The sequence below is a fragment of the Carassius auratus genome, unplaced genomic scaffold (genome assembly GCF_003368295.1).
Source record: "Carassius auratus strain Wakin unplaced genomic scaffold, ASM336829v1 scaf_tig00006360, whole genome shotgun sequence".
Taxonomy (NCBI): Eukaryota; Metazoa; Chordata; class Actinopteri; order Cypriniformes; family Cyprinidae; genus Carassius; species Carassius auratus.
The window spans coordinates 10,769-38,257 of record NW_020523750.1 but is presented as its reverse complement, the minus strand read 5'-3'; the positions used below and the strand labels follow the sequence as shown (position 1 = coordinate 38,257).

Below are 27,489 nucleotides of genomic sequence, written 5' to 3'. Positions count from 1 at the left end.
ATCTGGAATCGCCCTCCAATTGTCGTGTCTTTGCTTTGCTCTTAGGCATTATGTTGTTTATTGGGACAGACAACAATAAATAAGACTCACAAGACAGACTTTAGACATGCACACACAGAGCGCTTGCTGAAAGACGCGAAGCTGAAGTCAGCTGTGTGGCAGGTGCCTTTATAGCTTCCTGGTCGCTGCGTCACCCCGCCCGTGACGCCACGCTCTTCCATTGGACTGATTGCACACGATATTCAGAGTTGTTCTTGCCAAAGGCGTTCCCCAAAAGCGCTCGACGCAGCTCGAGTTCCCGAAGAGGAACTTAATTTTCCACTACATTGTCCAGATAATATATATTGGTTTGAAAATGTATCTTTGAAAACTGTAGAACGTGTTCCTGTAGCTCAATTGGTAGAGCACTGCATTGTCAAGCGCAAGGTTGGGGTTCGAATCGAATTGAAAGAAATCAAATGGAATTCGAATTGAGAGCCTGAATGCACTGTAAGTCGCTTTGGAAAAAAGCGTCTGCTAAATGCATACATTTTAATTTAATTCCATTTAAAATGTTTAACCTAATGCAGCTTTAAACTGTGAAAAAAAACAGAAAGAGAAAAGATTTTAAAAAGTTTATTATCAAAATAAGTATAAAAATATAAATACTGTATAAAACAATGCGACAGCATTCAAACGACATAAACAGAATGACAGATATTCTACAAGTACACAATTCATTGTACAGCTCTATCTCTATGTTCTGAAATGAATCCACAGTTTGACAGAACCCATATAAACCTTCCACAGGAAAACTGCCTCTTAAACAGAGATACCGAGTAGTTTACATAATGATCATACTTGAAAAACATATTATACACATACTGCACCTATTTTTAGACTTGGTCTGCAATAAAAGCAAAGCTTATTTTTTTTTTTCCATTTTTTATTTTTTATAGCCATAAACATCGATAGTGTAGAAAGCTACTATCACTCACCTTGGTTATAAAACACATTGTCCACACCATTGATTACAACAAATCCCTAATCTTAAAAGGCATCTGTACTGATTCTTTTGGGGGAAAGAAAGAAAGACAGAGCAAAAGAGAGAGCGAGAGACCAGAAGAAGAAGAGGACAAAGTTAAAGTAGACAAAGAGAAAAGAGAACGTCTACGTGAAGCGTTCCCAGGAGTTGAGCGCGATGTTCAAGTCTTCGTAGATTCGTCTATATGTGTTACACAGCAAAGAACAGAGGGAGACTTCAGTATGTATGTTGTAATTTAGTGCTCTGAGACATATTTAAGTGTGCTGTGTTGCATATCCGCTTTAAGACTCTCTCTGGGACTCCTGCCCTATATACATATCTGCCAGTTTTTTGAACTGTGGACCCCAGTGACTCAGATATTCAAACTCTTGGTCCCCCTCAGTGGCAGCCGATTCCAGAGAGCTGAGGGACTCCGCCAAAGAGCCATTTCCTTCGTAGGCGTAGGTAGCCAAGGAGTCATAAGGGGGCGCTGTGGGATCCGAGTCGTTTTCATGCAGGCGTCCGTTAATAAAGTCCCTCACGTCTGTGTTGTCTTTGATGGGGGATGTGCGGCGGAAGGGGAACAGCATTTCGGGCATTATGTCCCGGCGGAGTTTGTTGGTATCGATGACCTCGGGGTTCCGTAGGGTTCCGATGTCGAAGGCCTGCGTGTCCTCCTCTCCGCCGCCCTCATCGTTGTAGCTGACCACGTTGTCCCTGACGTCTTCTTTTGAGATGATCAGGGGCTCCTTTTTCTTTTGACGCCGCAGGGCCGCGAACAATACCACAATCACTACAGAAACAGAGACAGACGAATGAAATGATATCATCAGCAGGGTGCAAATCAATATATATATTTTCTCACAGTGCAGTATACAGTCCTTCCCTTCGGGCTGTCTTTTACGAAGTGCATGAACGCGGCTCTTTCCGCTCTGAGACAGATGGCGACGACTGGCTCTTTCTTGCCCAGTCGCGAACCGAGCTAGTCCATCACAGATCTGTGCTTCTCAGCTACTTGGAGTGCCTAGGACTCAGGGTCAGTTTTGCCTAGAGCTCACTGCTCCCCAGTCAACGTATCACATTCCTGGGTGCAGTCTTCGACTCAGTCCCAATGAGTCCAAGTAAATAATGACAGAATTTTTGGGGTGAACTATCCCTTTAATTCAGTGTACTGCCTGCCATTTCACTGTAATAATTTTTAGAGTAGTGTAGCTTGTTGACATAGCTTTGAGCTTAGCTAGCTACACTTTCAGATTTAGTTTTCCCATCATTCAATTGAGACAGCATGTTCTCAACTCAAAACAAAACACAAAACACGTCATTGCTTTTGCTGTACCATTGTAAAAAGATACAGAATGCTATTGCTCTGGCAACAAGCAAGATACACAAGAGTGAGACTTATGATTAGGTTAAGTTAATTCAATCAAAGACAGACCAGACAGTCAATGGCTAGGACAATACAATTGTCACAGTCGCCGAAAATAGAAGCACTGAGTCAGCTAAAAAAAAAAAAAAAAAGCAATTTTGAGGCTACTCAGAGAAACAGATAGAGAAAGCATGCATAATCTCAATCACCGCAGCAAGAAGAAAGGACTGCCAGAGAATCACAGGCTGTTCTTGGATGGCTAAAGCAGAGCACTCGGATAAGAACCCAGTGAGCAGCACGCAGCACTACAGAGAGCTTAGCTGAGATACAGAGAGTGTGTTTCAAAAGGTGTTGTGCGCTTAAGGTACTCATGAATACAGGAGAAAGACACACACTGTAATGCAGATAAAGACTTATACTGCCTGGAGCAGTCACCTTGCAGTTTAAAAATTGTGTAAGAAATAAAAAATGGTTTGCATTCTTCTCTTGTGAATTACCAATTTGCAAGGTTCCAAAGGGTACAGATGTAAGGCACCGCAGTTTTTTTTTTTTTTTTTTTGGTGTATGCAAGAGCATAGAGATGATACTACTACTACTACTACTACTACTAATAATAATAATAATAATTATTATTATTATTATAAAATAAGAACCTTTGTCTAAATCACTTTATAAAGAACCTTTAGCTTCTGAATCCTTCTGTTTCACAAATCATAAAAATTGTCTGAGTTATGATTTGGTTAATGGTAATGATTATTTTTTTAAAAATAATTCTTGATTGTTTGACTGATTTATTAATTGATTGATTGATTAATAAAATTTAGACCCCCTTGGAAAAAAATCCCTGTTGTTTATAGTGTGCCTTTCTTAAGATTTTTTTTATTATTAGGGCTTTAAAAAATAAAGGAAAATATTTTGAAGTTTTAGTTACCATTGACATCGATTGTATGAGCTAACTAACTAAATCAATACTGAGCCATTTGTCATCTTCATTTTTTGTTGCACAGTTTACTTTGCCTAAATGTTTATTTGTAGTAAATTACATATGACGCTTTTCTCATCTAGCACAATAATGACTTTATTGATTTTATTTTTTTTATTCTTTTTTTGGGGTGTGATTTCTTAGCCAAATTTGAGGTCTGATTCATTTGTGGTTAGATTAATCCACATTGTGTAATTAATTAGATTAAAAAATTGAATCACTTGACATCCCCAGTTATAATTCATGAAGTCATAAATTAATAATTATGAATTATGTTTTGCAAAATGAGTAGAATCATTCGATCTAAATTTATAGTCTATTGCTATAATGACATCCCTACATTTTCAATTATGTATATATATATATATATATATATATATATATATATATATATATATATATATATATATATATATATATATATATATACAGTATATATATATATATATATATATATATATATATATATATATATATATATATATATATATATATATATATATATATATATATATATACAGGTATACAGGTGCTGGTCATATAATTAGAATATCATCATTGATTTATTTCACTAATTCCAATATATATATTTGAAATTGTGCAGTATTCATAGGATTATAAATTGAAAAACAATGTATTTTTATTTTGTCATTGACTAAACTGTCAAAACTGATGCATGTGTGTGTGTGTGTGTGCGTGTGTGTGTGTGTGTGTTTAATTGCACCTATTTAAAATAAGCACAATATGATAGTTTGTTAAGTTTGTACAAATATCAGATGCCGCTGTTTAAGATGCAGAACTTCATCATGTCAACTGCTGCCACTGTTTGGTGAATTCACCACATAATGTTCATACAGTATGCTGAGCTAGAAGAGATGAGAAGAGGGAATTATGGTCCTAAAAAAAGGAACAGGTGCTGTAGTTTGCAGCTTGTTTTTCCTGTTCAGTGGCTGCTCTCTCCTCCCAGCAGGTAATCGGAGAGCTCGCCCCTGCCTCCCACTCAGGTGTTAATTATGAAGAAGGAGCGGTGGGGGGCAACATGCTGTGTTCTGCCCAGCCTTGGGGCTTATGGTGTGTGCAGGGCTCATTCTGTGATCTGGAAGGGAAATGGTGGTGAAAGAGTGTGGGTTGGGTGCAGATATTTCTCGCTCTGGCCACATAAAGCAGCTACTTTCTCTATTAGTGTATATTCTGGGCTTTGCATTAGCCAGCTCATCAGAAAAGGGTGCAAAAGAAAAGATGTAAAATGAGGGGCAAATTGAGAGCAGGAGCCTGAGGAAAAAAATAAAAAAGCAGAAATATGCAATAGTTTGTTCTGGCAAGACTCTGCCCTCTGTAACCTGTCCACTCAGCACCAATAGACGGATTTAGGGGAAGATACTGAAAATGGAGAAGGATAAAGGGGAAAATATCCATATTAAGTTTGCCCAGAGAGGATCGGTGGTGGACTAGATGGTGCCTGCACAGGGGAACAGCAGAATATGAGATGGCAGAAGTGGTTGAACACACGGCGCACAATTGTCTGTGTTGTGTAATGGGTAGAAATATATACATATGGACATAAAAATTTCAGGTTGGAATTTAAAGGGGCCATGATATTATAGAATTTAACTTTTTCTTATGGTTTGCTTATAATGTAAGGTATGTGTGTGTGTGTGTGTGTGTATAGATCATTTTCCTAAACTTTTGAATGGTAGCATATTACATTTTCTGGAAAATATCACTCATTTTAATATGTATTTACTGCATATTTTTATCAAATAAATTCAGTCACTGTGAACCTTTCAATCTAAAAAAAAAAAAAAAAAAAAAAAAAATTCAAAAAGCATCATTGTCCTAAATATGTAACCACACTAATTCGAGTAAGAACAGTGCTTTGTTTACTTCATGAACTTTATGTTCTCATGAACATAGAATGTATGTGTTGACATTTAAACATGATAAAGTTTAAAATGATTCTTCTTTTTAGTACTGTAATTTGTGTCTTGTAAAGGAAGCAGTCAAGTTAACTACTTTTCCAAAAGTTGAGCTACTTATGATTTTTGAGAAGCTTGGCATTTTAAAACAGCTTCCCCAACACTAACTTTGATACAGTACATGGCAAAAAGAAAAACATGACTGCTGGTGAATTTAAATGAGTTTAAGAACTGAGGCGCCATGACTTAAAAGTAATAAATTATGAAGCATTTTTGATGTCTTCATAAACTTTGACAGCTTTTAACATCTCCTGCTGCTTTGTTTTGTACTTTAAGATATCATCAGTAAAGAAAATCACTAGGTGAAAAGTTAGGCTAGACATTGAATATGTAATTCATTCGAGAGGACAGCTGCAAACAGGTTCTATGTTGAATTTATTAGAACTTTGAGAATTTGTTTGAGAACTTGCTTGATTGGTGCACAACACAGCTGATACACGAAGAAGCATTGATGCTGGAGTAAAAGTATATACTTGAAACAGCTATTTTACTTTAAAATAGATGGTACAGTATATCTTTTAATATCTATAAACAAATGGGAATGGAAACACTTTGGCCAGCATAAATAATAGACAGCAAAGTCAACCTGATGTTCCTGAAAATGTTTTGTTTTAACGATTCATACAGAGGCAGATAATAGAAAATGCAGAATGATGACGGATTGCCTGAGGTTAGATTGGAGATTGGAGAGATGCACTCACCAGCAGTTTGAACAATTACTTATTGATGGATGTTTTAACTTAAGCACAATATTTTTTCTTTTTTCTTTTTTCTTTTTTCTCTGCAGACAACACAAACACAGACACATGCTGTTCAGAACCAGCTGTGCTTTCATACTGCATTACCTTGCACAAGCGGCATTTTAGGACGTCAAGAAGGAGCGTGCGACCTACTTAAGCCACGGAAGAACACAAAGGCCTTTTTGTCAATTGCATACATTTAATAATGAAAGCTGTTTTTCCACACCGCTGCACTTTCTGAGGAAAGCAAAAAACGAGAGAGAGAGAGAGAGAGAGAGAGAGAGAGAGAGAGAGAGCGAGAGAGAGCACCTACAGTAATGTTTTAATGGGGTGCCCTACTTTTTGATTGTCTGGAGGAAATATTTGGAGAAAATGCAAAGTAAAAATTAATAAATAACAAAATAAACATCACAAGAAGGATGCCACACAGCCCACACTGTGCTGCATCATCAGAATAGCAGCACAAGAGGTCAGGATGCACTGCGCTCTGCTCGACAGACACATCGCTGAGATGTTAATAGCGCTCATTTTTGGTCCATGTCCTCAGGACAAATCTGATTTATCTTTGGTGTCGTTTTAAGATCGTGACTAAATATAAGAAAATGTATTCTATTGAGTAGGCTGCATTAGTCCATAAAGAATATTGTTATCAAATGTGCCACAAAAATGTATGGTCTCCAAATTTCCACAGAACTAGATGAAAGAAGCATTGTTGTATTGTAGTTAGAGTGATTCAGCACAAAACTAGGTTGAACAAAAAATATTTCTGTCTCAACTCTCTTTATATTTTGGTCTGTCTGTCTGTCTCTTGTCTGTTTGTTATCTGTCTGTATTGTCTTGTCTTTCTGTCTGTCTCATTTCCTATCTGTTTGTTATATGTCTGTCTCTTTATCTGTCTGTCTGTCTCTATGTCTGTCTTTGTTTTTCTTTTTGTTTATTTGTATTGTCTGTCTATCTATCTATCTATCTATCTATCTATCTATCTATCTATCTATCTATCTATCTATCTATCTATCTATCTATCTATCTATCTATCTATCCATCCATCCATCCATCCATCCATCCATCCATCCATCCATCCATCCAAAAATGAATTTTAACCTTTACAAATTGTAACTCTTGTACTGCTGTACTGCTTGACATCTAAAGGCTACTGACACCACATCGAAATTAATAAAACATTTTAATCGAAATGTTTTTTTTTTGTTTTTTTTTTGAAAAGTGAAAGATACAGACTATGACTGTAATAAACCAGTCTTTGCAGGTGTGCAGATCCACGAGAACGTAGAACATAATGTGTGGCTGAAGTCCACAGCCAATCAAAACACTGTGCCAAAGTAAAGTCTTCCCCTCATCCGAAGGTGATTAATGTACCTTCCGAGTAAACAGACTCTGTTCTGAGCCTGCAACAACTCACTCAAAGAAGCATACCACTTCTGACCTGAAGAGGTAAGACGCCACAAGAGAAACAGCTAGAAACCCAACACTCTTTCTCCTGTCTCTGTTTGAGCCTTGTTGATTGCACTGCAGAGCAACAGTGTTTGTACTTTTTGGTGAGTTTACTGTGTAATGCACTTAAATCAGTGCATATAGATGATATATGAAATGCATCTAAGAAAGTAGGAGTGGTGTGGTGTTGGCGCAGTGGATAAGACACATTCCTTTGGTGTGAGAGGCCTGGGTTTGAATCCACTGTGAGACACCAATGTGTCCCTGAGCAAGACACTTAACCCCTAGTTGCTCCAGAGGCATTCGACCTCTGACATATATATATATATATATATATATATATATATATATATATATATATATATATATATATATATATATATATATAGCAATTGTAAGTGGCTTTGGATAAAAGCATGAATAAATGTAAAATGTAAATAATGCAAGTAAAGAGGGCTGCTATGTCCAGGGTGACCTGAATCAGATCCGGATTAACCATATGGACAATTGTGCATCTGCCCAGGGAAATCATGTTCAGAGCGGCACCATGCAGGGCCGTTTAAATGTTTTTTAAATAGCTAAACGTGTCCCAAATGCTTCATATTTACAGGAGTTCAACACTTACTCAGTAAAATTAAAATGCAGAGTAAGATGGCAACCAGGGCTCCAGTGCTGAGTCCAGCTGAGAGCAGAAGGGCTTCGGTACTGCATGTCTGCACATTCCCACGGCTATCGCAGGCGCAGACGCGGACCGTCAGCGTACTGGTGCTGCTCTGGATGGGGTAATCGTTGTCTGAGATGACGACAGGCAGCAGGTATGAGCTCATCTCTCTTCTGTTGAAGCGGCCCCGACGGGTCAGGATCCGCGCTGTGTTGTCTGCAAGATCAAAAGAGATTCTGAGACTAGTGTGTAATAGACTGTGTTGTTTTCAAAGCTTAAGTATTGAGCTGTGTTTTAGCTAGCAATGTAATTGTTGCATCTTTGGGATTGTGAATAGATGTTTTGAATTAATTAAAACACACTAACTGTGCATCTGTAGTGTACCATGACTTATGCTGATACTGTTTTCAAGTGCAAACATACTAACAATGGAGATATGTAGCCGACTGCAAGGTTAAGTGTTCTGTGTGCCTCTAGTGGCACCAAATGGAATTGTAAAACAAAAATGTAAAAAAATAAATAAAGTGACTTTTCAAACAGTTTCCTCAAATAATTCAATCTGCTTTGATATTGAGGATTTTTTTTTTTGTGACTTCTGTCTCACAAATGTTACTTTATTTCTTATATATATATATATATATATATATATATATATATATATATATATATATATATATATATATATATATATATATATATATATTAGGGGTGTAACGATACACGTATTCGTATTGAACCGTTCGGTACGACGCTTTCGGTTCGGTACGCGGTACGCATTATGTATACCGAACAGTTCGTTGGAGTAATTAATTATATTTGAAAAAAAATAAAAATAAATATATATATATTATTATTATTATTATTATCATTATTATTGTTATTATTTTAAATATTTTATAAAATTATTATTTTTGTTACTCCAGTCTTCAGTCACATTATTCTTAGAAATATCATTCTATTTTGATAACTTTTTTTTTTTTTTTTTTTTTTTTACATTTTAAATGTATTTGCTGTCATGTTTATATTCAAATTAATGTTTCCTTGCTGAATAAACGTATTGATTTATATATATATATATATATATATATATATATATATATATATATATATATATATATATATATATATATATATATATATATATATATATAAAAAAAAAAACTTTTATATATATATATATATATATATATATATATATATATATATATATAAAAAAAAAACTTTTTTAAAACAGTTTTAATATACTGATTGGTATATTATTATTATAGAGTATTTTTGTTTAAACTTAAATATATATTTGGAATTTCAACCTTTTGTCTCAGCATTGTATTTCTTATTTTAAACTCATCTCACTATTTCCAGTCTGATGCAGAAATGGTTTCCCATTGAATTACCTTCATTGTCGAAGATGGTGAAGTTTGGATTGATGGTGCTTAGACTGAAAACAAACTTGTGCCCTACAAGAGGTTCATCAGTGTCCACAGCACTTATGGTCTGGATGAGCTGGGAACATAATAAGCTACGATGATTCACTGTTTTCATTAAATTCTAATTCACCATAGAATTGTGTAATATAACAAAACCATCCTAGTCATAAATGTAGCTCTAAAGCGCCACAGAACAGCAGAAAAACAAAGCAAGCAGAAGCGTTTAATAAAATATTTGTGTGAAACAATGAATAAACATGAAACTGCGGCATACCTGACCAGCTTTGACATTCTCACAGACAAAGGTCTCGTAGTACATGGCGAATTCAGGCGCATTGTCATTCACGTCGCGCACTTTGATAAACACCGGCACTCTGGTTTGCAGGGCAGTACCTAGATGCCAATGATGAATGCATTTCAGCAATCGTTGAAGATATTCAGTTTGCATTCAAGAGGTCTAATTTTGTTTCTCTCTATTTGTCTTTCAGCCTTTTACCCCAGGCATGTATTCTTCTACCGAGAATGCAGAAAGCATGAATTAAACCACAACTCAAGGTGACAGTTTGATTTTTGTCATCAGTCATTTATTGTTTTGCTCTGGTTTAAGCCATTTCTGAAAATATCTTGAGGCTCTAGAAGTTTTAGTCCATTGTATAGCACATTATTTGAACAGGTTTGAACAAACAAAAAACGGAAAATTAATTTCCTACCATATCTAGTTCATGATTTGAAAGTGAAATATTGAATTAAAAGGCAAGAGCTTTCCGGATTGTTATAAGTAAACCTTGCTGCATTACCCCATTTCATATCAGCAAAGGCTCACAATGCAAACTTACTGAGTTCGGTTGCCAGAACAGAGATGTTGTGCCATTTGGAAGTTTCTCTGTCCAGACCCTGCAGTGTGCTGATGGTCCCATTGTTAGAATCGATGTTAAACAGTCTCTCCAGGTCTGTGTGGCGATCAATGGTGTATCTAAAACAAGAATGACAGTAATGAATGCAAGACAATGGAGCTCTGATTATGTTCAGGCACAGGGACCGAATGTTCTCAGTGTTTTAAAGTGTTGTAAACACGGCTCCACGAAGTGAAAAAGGGTACATAACACACCCATAATCAAGGGCCCAGAACATTGCCTATATGGTCCACCAAATAAATCAGCCCAGACTGGTTTAATTTTCCTTCAAGCAGTAGGACATATTTGATTTGACATCTCTATTAGAGAACAAATTTGCCCTCGTCAAATGCATCGATGTTAGTTACACACCGAGGACAACAAACTATACATTGTACCTCTGCCTTTTAAGACTGCAGCTACAAACTACCCTGCTGAAAAGACCAGATATTGAATTCTCATGCCGGTCCGGACTGGTTTACAGCATCAATAATAATAAAAAAAGTATTTACCCTCTTGGAAGTTTTTATGTTCTGCTGTTTTTACAGCAAGGAATAATAGAGGATTAATGAGCTATTTGGACATAGTTTATCTGAAAAAATCTTGTTTTGTGCCATTGTGGAAATAGCTCTACTTATTGGTAAAAGTTATTAAGCATACAATCATTATTTGATACATAAATATGAGTCAATTGGCCACACCTTTGAACTGGAATTGGAATTGGAATGACAGGAAGTGAAGTTTACAGAAATGCAATTAAAACCAATGGAATAAGTACTTTAAAAAAAGTTAATTTGACAAGAAACTACTATTTTTACTATATGTCTTGTTTAATTATTTGTGTTACTTGTGGTTTCTTTGTAATTATTTGTGAAACTGAACATTTCTGAGCGAAAAGTGTTTCAAACTACACCAACAGCATTTCCCTTTTCTGGATAAAAACAATATTTCTATGCCTGTTTTATTAAAATTCAAGAAAGGAATTGGAATTAAAATGCTTTTTCAAGTCAAATCTGAATAACACATTGTTTTAATTCAATGTTTTAGCAAACAACCTTCAGCTTTGTACATGATTCTAATGTTTCCCCATTCTTCTTTTCAATACTACTTCACCTTCGACAGGTTATAAGGACATTATGATTCTACCCATAAATACTAGTTTGGAAATCTGGACTCGGCCCACTCCAGGACACAAGTTGTTTTTTTTTGGCCGTATTTGACTTCATGCTTCTGGTCATTGTCTTGCTGGAAAACAGATCTCTTCCTGCAGGTGCCTTGCAGACCCCATCAGATTTTCCTCCAGGGTTTCTGTGTATTTTACCCTAAAAAGCCTTCCAGAGCCTTCTGCAGAGAAGCATTTATGCCCCTCAGCGTGATGCTGCCACCACCATGATTCACAGTGGGGACGATCTGTTTCTGCTGGTGCTCTGTTTAGTTTATGCCAGACGTGGCATTTATTTTAATGGCCAGAAAGCTCAATTTTAGACACATCAGATCATAGAACCATCTTCCAGCTGGCTTCAAAGTCTCCCACATGCCTTCTGTAGCCGAGATGTCATATGACAGTTTTTTAGAAGTTGCTTTCTCTTTTCCGCTCTGACTGGTGAAGGACACGGGTAACAGATGTCGAATGTCTTTCCAATCTCAGGTACCGATGCTTGTAACCTTTTTTTGAGTTTCCTTCTTGCACAGTGTCACATATTTTAAGGACTTCCTCCTCTAGGTAGATTGCCAGGCTCTTTCCGTTTCTTAATTATTGATTTTAACAGTACTCTAGGGGACATTCAATGACTTAAAAATCATCTTGTACTTATCCCCTGCCTTATGCATTTCAATTACTTTCTGCTGGAAGTGTTTTTTATGGTGTACGTTCTACCACAATGACTCACCAGAAGTTGGACCTTCCAGATAGAAGTGTATTCAGACCACAATCAATTCAAAACCCTTGACTACACACAAATGCTTTTTTATTGAACTATTTATGTAATAAAAACAAAGTTAGATACATAAATATCATATTTAAAACTTATGAAACTAGTAATGTTGGTTTTTATATTTTATATTCTGAACTATTTTTAGATCACTTATTTTTTTTAATTAATTTATTTACTATTAATTCCATTGTGATTGCACTGTTACTCCAAACACCATTAGTTATGGCAGTTAGTATTTGTTTCATTGGTACATCTGTAAATTTATATGACTTGCACTCCCTATTTTATTTCTATTCTCAATACTGGTTAGAAAGTATTATTAATGCTTTCATTGTTATCATTCTAAAGCATCTGCTAAATGACTAAATGTAAATGAAAAAAACGTATTGACTGATTGATTGTATGCTGTCAGATCTTCTTTTATGATGGTTGTTGACCTAGGAAATCTTGCACATAACACACATATGCTTCTAATATCCAAATCCATTAAAGGATTTTTAGGCTGCATCAATTAGGTAAACCGGAACCGGGAAAACTTCACATAACACCCGATGTACTTGCTACATCATTAGAAGAATGGGATCTACGCTAATATTAGTCTGTTTCTCTCTTATTCCGAGGTCACTGTAGCCACCAGATCCAGTCAGTGTCCAGATCAGAGGGTCACTGCAGTCGCCCGGATCCAGTACGTATCCAGACCAGAGCCCAGATACAGATCCCCTGTAAAGACCTTGCCTCAGATGACCACCGGGACAATACCACAGGAAACAGATGATTCTTCTGCCAATCTGACTTTGCTGCAGCCTGGAATTGAACTGCTGGTTTTCGTCTGGTCAGAGGAGAACTAGCCCCCAACTGAGCCTGGTTTCACCGAAGGTTTTTTCTCCATTCTGTCACCAATGGAGTTTTGGTTCCTTGCCGCTGTCGCCTTTGGCTTGCTTAGTTGGGGTCACTTCATTTACAGTGATATCGTTGACTTGATTGCAAATGATTGCACAGATACTATTTAAACTGAACTGATATTATGACATCACTGCATTCAATGATGAACTGCCTTTAACTGTCATTTTACATTACTGCGTTTTCCTAATTAATGTTGTTCAGTTGCTTTGACGCAATCCTTTTTGTTTAAAGCGCTATATAAATATGGTGATTTGACTTGACTCCAGCATTCAAAACTATTTTTCTTAAAAATTTTCAGCAGAATACTGGTACCTTAGTGCCAGTAAGTACAATTTTTTAAAGTAACCAATTATGCATCGAATAGCCAGCTGTAACGAACACCTTCCTAGCTGAAGCAACTAGCAACTATCAATTATCCTTAACCGCATATTGCGTGTTGTGAATTGTGAAGTGGCTCGTTTGAAAGAGCCTGAATGCTAATCACTCTGTTGATCTCCTGCCTTTTGTTTTCATGCAATAAGAAAAGGAAATATTTCCTATTAAACCCATTTATCAATGTCAGCTTACATATTCTGCTGACATTTAAATATGCAACTGAGCGTGACGTGCATGAGTAAGCCAGAAGGACAAGCTTTTCAGACAATCGCTCACAAGTGCGCACGTGGACAGGAGACGAGAGACAAGACACACTCTTTCACACCAACTTTGTAACTTATAAAAGTCTGAATTCAGAAAGGAAAGGAGGGGGGGGGGGGGGGATAAAACAGCGCCTGTATTCATCTCGCCAAACTTCCGGAGGGAAATCACCAACTGAGGCCCCATGAATAATTTGCTTTTTCCCCCGTCTTCACACACATACACACGCACACGCTTGGGAACATGTTGATGGATTGGATTTAACCGAGCACAAAGCATCTGATCAACATCCAAAATGTGGAAGGCAAAGACGTGTTCTGCTTGATTTAAAATACACTGCAATGAACTTTATGTTCTGATGCTTTGGGAGACACTTTTCAAGGTGTCATTTTGCTGTTTCCCCCCCGCTGTACCTTTTATTTGTGTTTAAAGTGAAAGCAACCACTTGTTTGTTCGCTGCATATTCAAAAGCATTTAATTACTGAGTCCCTTTGTTCAAATCTCTACTGGACCGTTAAATTACCTGTTACAATGGCTAAGATTATCTGTTGACAGAAGCCTCCTTATTAGCTAAATAAGCCTTTGGATGGTAATGAAACTAATATAATGAGTACAACAGAAAGCATCACAAAGCTAGTATGAGCATCAAATAATTAAAGCAGAATCAAGATTCTTCATTATGTTAAAACAGCAACTTTCAGACATTAAAAACATCCTTGCTAATTATTAAAACTCTTTTTTATTTTGAGTTGAATATTTAAAATTGTGTAATTATTTTAAACGCGTCTAATTAATATTCTTAATCAAATATTCTCACTCACACTCACTCACTTCTAAAATAGATTTTATAAATGTTTATTTCTTTAATATGTATATTATATGAAATACTGTTCTTATAAGTTTATTAATACTACTTTAATAAGTATTTTAAATAGTATTTTAAAATAAACAATAATTCAATGTAAAATAATAAATTAAAGTAGTGAAATTGGTCTAATTCATATTTTATACACACACACGCATAATGACCATGTGAATAATCACTACACATCACATAAAATGAAGCAGCACAATCATCATATCTTCCTTGTTCTAAACCGAATAGGCCTCAGTCACGTTAGATGTCAAGTCACCTTCATTTCTATAGTGCTTTAAAAGGTTTTCACAACACACATTGGCAATTCGTCAGCTGAACAGCTGGTATATCCAACAGTACAATCCATTGAATGCACTGCACGTCTATCCCTCACAGGCTCATTTTCATTCCTGTCAAAAATTAAATATTGTGATACACTGACTAAGGTCAATTATATGCCTGTTAGACAAAGTCCCTTTCAAGAAAAGTCTGTTTACTCGGTGGCCAAGTGGAAGTTATTTCTGGGATGCAAGAACAAGTCATATCTATTTCAATAGGGAAATCTTGAAATCTCTTAACACATAAAAAAAAATACAAAAAAATACAAAAGAATAAAAAAAATAAATAATTACAATCTGATCTCAAAAAATGTTGTTCGATTTACTCAATTAGCATTAAATAAGTTTATATTTTCAGCCAGACCAGCCGTTTTACATGTGCAGTCCTGTGCATGCATCCAAATTGCGTATTAAGTATTACATTTGAAATTTAATTTACTACATGACTGTTAAAAAGTACTTTCTATATAGTATGATTATGGGTGGTATTAATGAAATTTGAATGTACTACATCCACAATGTTGTTACTATCACATGACCAACCAGAGTCAGTTGAGTTGCTTCACTTTCATTAATAAATCCTCTCCCATGGGATAGTAAAGTGTCCATTGAATGCACACTTGGTTATCCATTTTCGCCAACCGATTTGCAAATACTATGAATTTGGATACACTATTCTATTCTTTTGGCGTACTGTTTTTTTGCATACAATAAAGTAGGGAAGTATTCGATTTCAGACACAGTATTTGTCTATGATATCCACAGTAACTTTACGAATTTGCCATTGGTTATTTTATTTAGAAGGTAGGACTTATGCCGCCATATTGCGTGTTGAAACTCTGGAATAACCTACCTAACATTGTTCGGGATGCAGACACACTCTTGCAGTTTAAATCTAGATTAAAGACCCATCTCTTTAACCTGGCATACACATAACATACTAATATGCTTTTAATATCCAAATCCGTTAAAGGATTTTTAGGCTGCATTAATTAGGTAAACTGGAACCGGAACACTTCACATAACACCGTACTTTCTACATCATTAGAAGAATGGCATCTACGCTAATATTTGTCTGTTTCTCTCTTGTTCCGAGGTCACCGTGGCCACCAGATCCAGTCTGTGTCCAGATCAGAGGGTCACTGCAGTCACCCGGATCCAGTACGTATCCAGACCAGATGGTGGATCAGCACCTAGAAAGGACCTCTACTGCCCTGAAAGACAGCGGAGACCAGGACAACTAGAGCCCCAGATACAGATCCCCTGTAAAGACCTTGTCTCAGAGGAGCACCAGGACAAGACCACAGGAAACAGATGATTCTTCTGCACAATCTGACTTTGCTGCAGCCTGGAATTGAACTACTGGTTTCGTCTGGTCAGAGGAGAACTGACCCCCCAACTGAGCCTGGTTTCTCCCAAGGTTTTTTTCTCCATTCTGTCACCGATGGAGTTTCGGTTCCTTGCCGCTGTCGCCTCTGGCTTGCTTAGTTGGGGTCACTTCATCTACAGCGATATCATTGACTTGATTGCAAATTAAAACAGACACTATTTCAACTGAACAGAGATGACATAACTGAATTCAATGATGAACTGCCTTTAACTATCATTTTGCATTATTGAGACACTGTTTTCCAAATGAATGTTGTTCAGTGCTTTGGCGCAATGTATTTTGTTTAAAGCACTATATAAATAAAGGTGATTGATTGATTGATTGATTGAATTTTCTCCCATTCTTAGTAATGTGAGCGCCCCAGCTTGGTATTTCTATAGTCTTGTTGTTAGATGATTAGAAAATTGAGGTAATAAAGCTTAAGTGAAAGTGATGTGACATTCAGCCAAGTATGGTGACCCATACTCAGAATTTATGCTCTGCATTTAACCCATCCGAAATGCACACACACACACACAACCCTTTCGATTGCCAGTCCGACTCTCCGACTAACCATTAGGCCACGACTTCCCTTCCCTTAACAATTCCTAACAACCGAGTAGAATTGTATAATTAATTGTTTATGCTTGTGAAGTTCAGTATGTTTAAAAGTTACTCACTTTACCAGGTGATTGATTGTATCAGGGTCTCGAGCGGACACCGTACCAACTGAGCTGCCGGCGGGGGTGTCTTCATCTACCTCAAAAATGTACATGGCCCGACTGAAGACCGGAGGCTCGTCCACATCCGTGACCGTGATCCTGACAATCGCCGTGTCGCTGAAAGGCCCCAGTTGTTCAAAGCGTCGATCTATATGTGTATTGGTCACCTGCACCCGTAGTGAGTACAACCTCTTACTCTCGTAATCTAGTTGCTGAACAGGAGAAAGGTTACAAGATCAAAGATAAGATGGTTAGTCCGGTCTTCACAACCTCTCTGAATAAAGAAAGGCTTACTTTTCTAAAATGCTTCTTCTCGGGTCTATTCGGTCACAGATTAATGACATGCACTAGCAATGTCGCCATAAACTTTTCTAAATCGAAAGCTCATTTTTGCATACGAATGCTTATCGCTCTCCCTTTTCTTCCGAGTTGAATGTCTTTTTCATAAAGGCAGGGCATGGTGCTTTAATGCAGACTTTTAATTATTAAACGATTAAAGACTCAAGGTGCGATCTTTTACCTTTCGCCCATTCAGGCCTTCTTCCGTAGCTATCTTTCATTCTAGTTTAAGCAATAAGATTTGCATAATTGTCTGAGTCTCGTCAAAGCCTGACCTGACAGAGAGAGGAAATAAGCTATAGGCAGATTTCAGCAGGCGAATAGATCCCCATGCCACACAAAAGGGAAAAAGGGACTTTTTGGGCTGTGAATAGAATTAAGTACCTTTGTAAAGTTGATAGGACACGAAGGCTTCGATTTAGGGGATTACTTTCTAAGCACTTTGCTTCGTATGGGTGCGTGCATGCGTACGAAATAATGAGAGAATGAGAATGAGGGAAAGACCGGCGGATGGTGCAGATTTTATTTCCAACCTCCGACTTACAGTGTGATGCTTTAATCTTTGGATGTAGGGCCTGTTTACCTTCTTCACCGTTATCACCCCTTCCTGGCTGGTGCTGTCCGTGATGATATTGAACACATCTTGCCCATCACCATCCAGGATGGAGTACCACATCTCTGCGTTCTCTCCCACATCCGCGTCATACGCTTTGATCCGGCCCACTGGTGATCCGATTCCAGTTGACTCTGGAGTGGAGAGATGGTAGGTACCTGGAGAAGGAGAGCAAAATAAATCAATTGAGTAAACAGGCAGGTGTTTGTACGAACTCTTTGTTCTCGAGCGAGCCGCTTCGGCGTGCATTTGTCTATTTGTTTATCCTTCTCTTGGGGAAAAGCAGAGCAGCCTCTCAGTGGTTATTCTTTAATAGAATTTCAGCTCCGATGAGCCATTGGAGAAGGTTCTTTTTAAACCCAGTTTGTGATGTGGCTCTTGTATTGGATTTGAGACTGTGGCAAAGAGAGAAGGATTATCACCCCAAATGAAGCTCCCGCTGTGCTCTCTTTCTCTCGCTCCATCTCTCTGTCTTCTAGTTTTTATCCTTCTTTCTCTATCCACCCTTCTCTCTCACTCTATAAAAGCCTCTTTCTGTGGAGATTTTGTTCTGGGTTCACATTGTGACTCATTCTGGTCAGTCGGAGAAATGGGCCCCGAGCATTTCCATGATAATTTGGCTGAACTGTGACGTACTGTACGTGTGTTGCAGTTCTTATGAAATATCACTTGCAAAACTTCCCATCCGAACAGTTGATTTCATATGCTCATTATCTGCAAATCCAAGCACAATTCTGCTCATAATTACTCTGATAATCTAGCCTGCATCCATTTTTAATAGTTGACTGGCAGTTTTTAAAGATTTTTAAAGATTTTCACTAAACTTTAATGGAATATTTTGTTGTATGAATATCTGAACATTCAATATATCAGAATGAAGAAGATACCTTCTACTTAAAAAAATAAAAAAAAATAAATACATTGAAAAAAAATGTATGTGTGTAAAAAATGAATAAATGATTTATTCTAGCTTCAAGCTTGTAGGTTGTTGAATGTAGGTAGGTTTCATAAAAGAAAGTAACATTTTGAGCCAAAAGCTGAGAAAATTGCATTTTATCAAATACTATATGTGGATAGTATTTAGTACAAGATCAAAGCAAAATGCAGTAGATTGCTACCATCAGCACCCCTAAGGCTCGCACAGTCCTTTACCACTTCCTGGACTGACATTTCACTCTGTAACATTTGGGAGTAACAAGTGTTGATGATCGCACTATTTTTCATATCCATATGCTTACACAAGATCACTCGTTTCTGCAGCTTCTTCGTCTGTGCTTTTGATCGAGTGATTCTAGACTCATTCAGGAGATGCGTAATAGTGCCCACTAGTGTATAACAGCGAGAATGCAGAAACCCGGAAAATTCTGTGTTTGGCGGGAAAAAGTTAATAAAGTTCCATAGAAATTAGTCATAATTTAGTTTTACTTTATCTAAAATTGGCAGTTTTTGTTAACATACCTTTTAAGGCCTCCATTTGTAAACTATCTCTTTTGGATTGAGAAGAAAGCTTTGCATTTTGTGTGGTAGATAATGGCTGCTTTGTACATCAAACCCTTTGAGTTAAAGATTTAAAGCAAGGGATACTATTCCTGTAGCTCGAATGGAAGATCATGCTGTTTACGATGCCAACATCAAGGTTTTGATTCTCTGAGAACACACACATTCATTTAATATAGCTTGAATGCTTTACCAGTTGCTTTGGCAAAGGTTTCTGTCAAATTTGATTTGATTTGATTTGAATTTGAAGTTCAGTTAATTAATTTGTAAAAAATGTATTTCACTGAACGCATAAACTGCGTTGAATCTGTGTTCCTTTCTAATTCAAAATCCAAAACTGATTTCAAGATGTCTCCTTCAGGTTAACACATGCATGTGAGAGGAGTGTGTGTGCTATCTTACTGTGCGGGAATCGAGGAGGACTGTTGTTGACATCCAAGAGAGTGATGTTGACTGTAGTGGTCCCGGAGAGACCTCCCATCTGTCCAGCCATGTCCTTAGCCTGAATCACCACCTGATAGTGCTCCCGGTTTTCTCGAATCATGTTCGGAAGTGCCGTCCTTATGACGCCTGACAGGATGGATTGACACAGGTTTTTTTTAGGTGCTATCTAATGAGCTTATCTGACTTCATTATTTATATCTTAATGTCATGCTAAAAAAGAAGGTTGACGAGAACAAAAAAAAAAAATAATAAAAAACACAACCAAGGAAATTAATTCCCTGCCTTGGGATATTTAAAGAGTGAGTTTTAATTGAGTAGGATGTCAGTCTTCAAATGATGTTGTGATAAGGTTATTAGTCGAGAGAGCAAAATTATAATATATTTTTTTTTAAGCACCACACACTTAAATCATACTAAACTCACTAAAATAAATAAATTATTATGTTAGAATAGATATAAATGATAAAAAAAAAAAAAAAAAAAAAAAAAAAAAAAACTTTGTGTCTGTGTGTGCCTTCGTTTTCTTTATGCAAAATATAATTTATTATCCTCTAGATTTTGGGTGAAATATGATCAAGACATATTTTCTCGACAGGCTTTATGCGCTTCACCCACACATGTATGAAAGCATGTTAGCCAATTCTGTATCACCTTACTATTGTATCCCATCTTTTAATCATTTCAGTCATGGCTGTTCTCTCATCTTTTCCCAGCTTACCCGTTTCAGGTTCGACTGAGAAATATGGCTGGCCCTGCAGTATGCTGTAAACCAGCTTGGCGCTGTTTCCATATGCTTCATCATCTGCATCAGTGGCTGTAACTCTTATTACGAATGCACCTTGAGAGAGAGAAAGCAAAAGAGAATTATAGAGAGAGGTATTTCAGACATAACATGACTGTAAAACATGATTCCCACATCCAGTATTAAAACCTCAACCATGATCAAAGCAGCGCATCCTAAAGGTGCACCATGAACGACAAATTCCTAGTTGTAAAAGTGGCTATTAGCCTATATGATGAGACCCCTCCCTCCCAGTGTGAGCAGTGATCAAGGCGAATGCATGATCACTCGTGCTTTCATCCTCTCTATCTCGGTGTGCTTCTTATCTAAATCCTAGTCTCATAATTACTCCAGCTGCACGGTGAGATGGACATATCTGTAATTGTAGTTTTTCTTTTTCCCACTCTCTCTGGGTCATCCCATTCATTTTCCGCTCTGATGGAATCTGCTGTATGTTGCTGGGAAACGTCAGACTAATAATCTGCTCAAAGAAACATTATAATTAGACCAATTAATCTAGAACTAACATGATTTTGGGGGGTTCTTTTCAGCCTGACACAGCTCTGGGCATCCGTAGGAGGGAAAAAAAAAAAGATCTCTGATATGAAAAGCTCTTTGAAATTTGGCTATGGAGTAAAGTAAACCAACTCATTTGGCTGCTTATATTTGGCTCTACATTAATGTTCTACAATAGGCTAAGCAGTATATATTAAATATTCACATTTGAAATATTTTCTGCTGGTGATTCACAAGATGTCATAAGTAATTTTGCAAACCTTCCTCAACCCACTTCTCGCCAATATGTAAGTGTCATTAAAGATGTTTAAATAGCTTCTCTAATTTTAACTTCAGTTGAAAAAAGGTTGGTATGTGTTGGTAAGGTTGATTAATTTCTGTGCATCAGTTTAAACTGGCATTTTCCATCTACAGTATGTATATATTTTAATAATACATGGGGATCAAAAATATTAAATATCTGTAAGAATCAATGTACACTCCATTCACTGTAATGATATAGCAAACAACATTTTTTTTTACATCTTTGCAAATGCATATATATATATATATATATATATATATATATATATATATATATATATATATATATATATATATATATATATATATATATATATATATATATATATAAACTGATTCCATTGCATAAGTATTCGACAGTTGAAAACTAGCTCAAGGCATTCATATCGACTGTAGATGTTACTACACTTTAAGTTAATCTGTGGCAAATTCAATTGAATGGGTATGATTTGGAAAGCAACACACACATCTTAATAAAAGGTCCAACAGCTGAACATGTATATCAGAGCAAAAAACAAGCCCTGATGTCAAAAGAACTGCCTGTAGAGTAGAGTAGAAAAAAAAAAAATAATAAAAAAAATTGTAGCAAAATAGATAGCCTTAATGAAAACCCAGTCCAGAGCATTCAGAACCTCAGACTGGGCAGAAGGTTCACCTTCCAACAGGACCCTAAGCACAGAGCAAGGGTGGATTAAATAAAACTCTGTGAATGGTTTTCACTTGCTCCAAGAGCGCTCCACTGCTGTTCCATCAAGAGGACAATTCATGCCAACGGCCCGTAATATAAATGTATAATTTAGTCATGAAACTCTACACGACGCAGACTGACAGTTATTAACGTAAGTGATGATATTCACAGCGTAAAATGACTTGGCACAAGCTGATTGTTTCATGTTGCATACGCAGCCAATGAGCTTGTCGCTTTACATTTAAATGGCTGGTTAGCATTCACTTGAGCGTTTAAAGCCCGCTTTCAGAGTTCCTCTGAAACCTACCACCTTCCCCAGCTCCCCAGATCTGCTACGGGTTCGTTTATGTGCTATTTGTTCAGCAGCAGTATGTCTTAAATACTCATGGCACCATATCGGCGTATGCATTGGCAGTGGCAAGTTCCTGTACTTGCTTCTAGCAGCAGCAATAATCTACAACTACAGCAATAACCACCAGCAGCAGTGTAGCAGATCTATTCCGCCAAGACCAAATGAATTAACATTGTCATAACCATTACCACGCTAAAATCTTCCGAGAGTTGTCATGACTGAACTGCATATTTAGCAAGAACTCACATATTAAACACATTTATCTAGCTTGATACAGATGTATCACTCACATGAGAAAGAAAGTGAAAGCTATGATTATTATAGTTAAGGAATTTGTAGTATTAAATATGCTACACTATTTTACTATACTATTTTTTTTTAATGATGTAATGTTTTATTGATACATATATATATATATATATATATATATATATATATATATATATATATATATATATATATATATATATATATATATATATATATTATTAGTTTGATTGCTCTACATGAAAGTATTGTTGTGTTTTCAAGTGTGTAGTACACCATTGCCCACAACAAAAGTCTGATCTTGGCCTGGTCTCAGATAATAACTAGACAACGTTTCTCCTGCCACATGAAGGGCAAAATCACTCCTCATGCGTAGTTGCCAACAACCGTGCTTTCCATTACACTCACGGCTTCCTGTGAGTAGTTTCCTCAGAGGTTTCTCCGTTCTCATTTGTGTACTACTGACATCTTACTGTTTGTTCTTCTCAATAGACTTTAGAGGTGACTTCGCGGCTTCTCAGTCTCACCTCTGAAGGTGGACCGAATGCACATGTTGTTTCTGCCATGGATCAGCGGCGTCCTTGGCATCAACAAGACCTCCGCTGAGGTCTCCGAACGGCTCGAAGAATACTAATGAATGCGGAAACATCTGTCGGCCTCCGGTTGCATTCCGATAACACGGAGGGAAACAGTGTCAGTCTTCATGGATGGCCAGATCTGATTAACGGCAGGCACGTTCGCAACACATGGCCAGTTTGTTCGGCTTAAACACGAGTGCCACCGTGACCGCACGGTTTGGCAAGAAGAGCCGTTCCTGAATTCGTACACGGTCGGGAGAAAGCAAGAGCTCAAGTGAAGTGTCAAATGAGCACGGTGTCCCATTTATATCACGAAGTACCGGGGATGATGTAACTTTGAATCCCATGGAGAAATACGGATATGAAACAAAGAACTAGCCTGACGGAAAGAGAAACGGAAAAGAAAGGCTGAGCTTGGGTTTCAAGTGCAAAAGCCTGAGGGAAAAAGACTGTGGTCCATTTACAAGGCTGCTTTTACCAGATTGTGTTGAATAAATAACTCTGGCCACAGTTGAACTGTTGGAACGTGGTGTGCTTTTACATCTGTGAGGGAAATAATATCGGTAGTGACAGCAAATCTGCAATGTATCATGTTAAGAATCTGAATTAAACAACATTGCTTGTAAAACACAGGTGCTTTGAGACCCTCAACAGCGGAGGCATAAAGGAGATCAGGCGCTGGAATGTGAGAATCCAACTGAGAGTCCCTGAAGCTTTAGTGGAGTGGTCTTGCATTCGTCAGAAAGGATGACTGGTAGTGTTTCACGCCTCAGGGATCCATCTTTTTAACAAACACGGTTGCATTAAGATCTATTCTCCAATGAGACATCCAGAACTTTAAATACCTTTAGGCTTTAATAACACATTTCTTTTTGATGTCGCATTGAAAATGTCATGACAAGGACGTGACGATAGCTCTGATTGGCCGATGACACCTCAAGAATGAAAACAGTCCCAAACCCTTCACTAGTGACTGAGCTGTGACTTGAAAGGCAGCAGACAGGGAAAAAATATTAGTCAATTTCATGCTTCAAAAAATGCTGGGGACTAGTGAAGCATCTGCTATAATATATTTAAATATTTGTGATTTCTGACAGCATGTTGCTTGCTAACTTTATTTATTTCTTTATTTGCATTGCATCAGACAACACAGCAACTTTTGAATAGTCACTGAAATAGAAATGCTGTGTAGTTGGTGTAGTTATGGCATTTATCAGCAGGAGTTTACTAACCTGTTCTAACAGTTAATTTTCTAGTCCTGTTTCTTCTTCTTTTTCTACTGTAATGCGAGAGTGAGATAAGCAATGAATCCTTGTTTTCTATAGACAACGATAAATGTGATAACTAACATGATAATTAATGTCTAATTACATTTCTCCTTTCAACAGAACTGATGGAAAAAGCATCTAAAACATAAGGCCACAGAAATATGACCTCTCGAAGAAAGACTAATGCCAAGTTATAAGCTGAAGCACTGGTTGGTTATTTATAATAGTGGTTATTATTCTTATCACTGGCAGGTTGATGTGATGGGTAATTTCTATGATGAAGATTTTGCTCTAGAGAGCAATACATCTCATCCTCTAATTATGATTAAGGTGTCAATATGGCAAAAGTAAAAATGTGAAAAGATTTAATTTCTGTTTGGTAACCTCTGACACAATGTCAAGCATTCTCAAACAGTGCTTTATGAATTGACAAACACAAATAGGTACACCAGGACCACTTCAAGCATAATTTCCTCATTTCCTAGTGATTAATCTTTGATTCATTTGCCAGGTCACAATGATTAAGATCCACAATGATTATCTTATCATAGCACAAAATCTTTAATCAAAACCGGCTGCCTTGTTTTTGTCGGAACTGCAAATGAGTTTTGATTCATTTGAGATAAACCTGCGGGTTAATTTGTTGCTTCGTGAAGAGTAATTGATTTCAGCTTGCTGCATCCCGTTCATTTACTTTGATTCTCTCTGCCGCTCTTAATGGGTTTAAAATCACTGATAATTGAATGAATTCAGACGGGATATTGTAAGATCTTTATCCTCCCTGAAAATCACGTGAAGTTGAATGTTTGTCATAGTTTTAATCAGCGTTGATTAAGTGGCTGTAAGAAAGTGTTTTCCATTTAGCGAAAAAATGAAAAAATAAAAAAATAAAAATGTCTTATTGGACAATGTCACTTTGCTCATCATAGTGGAGAAGGTTGTGACTGCTTGGTAAACACGCATACGCATTTTTTTACTCAACATGTAATCATTTTGAATGATCCTCCTGAAATCTTTTGTTTTTAAGTATATATATATATATATATATATATATATATATATATATATATATATATATATATATATATATATATATATATATATATATATATATATAACATAATAATAATTATATTAAAATAATAGTTAAACCCAAAAATTTGAATACACTAAAAATGTATTTAACTTCAGGATTTTCATCTGTGTAGATGAGTTTGCTCCTTAATTAGAACAGATTTGGACACATTTAGAATTCAATTACAATGGATCCTCTGCAGTGAATGGGTGCCGTCAGAATGAGAGCCCAAACAGCAAAACCCTCAAAAGTAAACCACATGACAGTCCATCAATTAACGTATGTGAAAAGCTGTTTTTTTTTTTTTTTTTTTTTTTTTTTTTCTATTAAATACATCAAGGTGTTCAGGCTGAAATACAAGTCTACGATATTGATTTCCATGTCAACTCATCCGAATCAGGGGAGAAATATGCAAAGATCAAGCACAATTTAAAGCGTTATTATAGATTATGGATCTATATTTTGGCTAGAAGCAAATGTTTGAAGTTTAGGGATTTGTTTTTAATAAACATGCAGCTTTTAATTAAAAAAAAAAAAAAAAAAAAAAAAAAAAACAATGCTTGTAAATTGTAGTGATGTTCTTTCGTGGTCAGCTGTTTGGACTCTCATTCTGATGAGACCCATACACTGCAGATGATCATTGGTGAACAAGTGATATGGATGCTAAATTTCTCTAGCTATGTTCAAATGTAGAAAAACTCATCTACATCTTGGATGGCCTGAAGCTGAGTACATTTTCAGAAAGTTTTCATTTCCTTCCACCACATATAAGCTGAAAAACATTATATAACCCATAACCAATACATTTCCTTCTATTGTGGATTTGCCAGAAATTCATTCTCACCAACATTCGACATCTCTGATACACCGGCCACATATGTGTCCTTGGCAAACTTTGGCTCGTTGTCATTGATGTCATGGATTTTGATGATGAATTCTGAGGCCTTCTCCAGATCCTGTCCGGAGGTTTTGTTGACAGCTTTGGCACTCAGTGTGTACAACGCTTTCTCTTCTCTGTCAAGCCTCCTGGTGGCATGGATATCACCCGAGTTCTCATCAATCTCGAAAACAGTTCCGGCCCCGTCTCCCATGAGGACGTACTTCACAGATCCATCTTCCTTGTCCATGTCTGAGTGAAGCTGAAAAGAGCAAAGAGAGTTTTGTTGGAATTAACAGTTCCCGAATTAACTGTTTTCTTAGCGTGTGACTGGCAAATTGTTCGCAAATATGCTCAGTCTGTCAAGGCAAAATGTTCAGGCGGTGGACCTAAACCTTGTGCAAATGGAAACAGAAATTAAACCATTCCCTAAACACAGTTTAAGCCCTTGCTGGCCGAAGTCAGAATATCTTTCTTGAGCAATGCTTTTAAATGATTCATGAATATGTGAATATGAATGTAAATTTGCTCAAAGGCTTCGGCGCGCTGTTTAATTTTCTTTGTGGGTGCAGCATGAAATTCCAACTTCAGTATTTCATTCACATCAGTATCAGTAATAGTTTCACAATTCTCCTT

At 36.8% G+C, this 27,489-nt stretch overlaps 1 protein-coding gene across 1 annotated transcript; it reads right to left on the bottom strand.

Moving 5' to 3' along the window:
• Positions 1 to 650: 650 nt before the first annotated feature.
• LOC113071171 (cadherin-10-like) lies at positions 651 to 27,209 on the bottom strand. The gene is made up of 10 exons (XM_026244549.1): positions 26,821 to 27,209; positions 20,867 to 20,986; positions 20,107 to 20,274; positions 18,178 to 18,365; positions 17,214 to 17,467; positions 10,441 to 10,577; positions 9,879 to 9,997; positions 9,572 to 9,680; positions 8,142 to 8,393; positions 651 to 1,796 (listed from the first exon to the last, which is right to left on the bottom strand). Exons 1-10 carry the CDS (start codon positions 27,101 to 27,103, stop codon positions 1,306 to 1,308), a joined length of 2,121 nt encoding a protein of 706 aa, XP_026100334.1. The 5' UTR covers positions 27,104 to 27,209; the 3' UTR covers positions 651 to 1,305.
• Between the last annotated feature and the right edge of the window lie 280 nt (positions 27,210 to 27,489).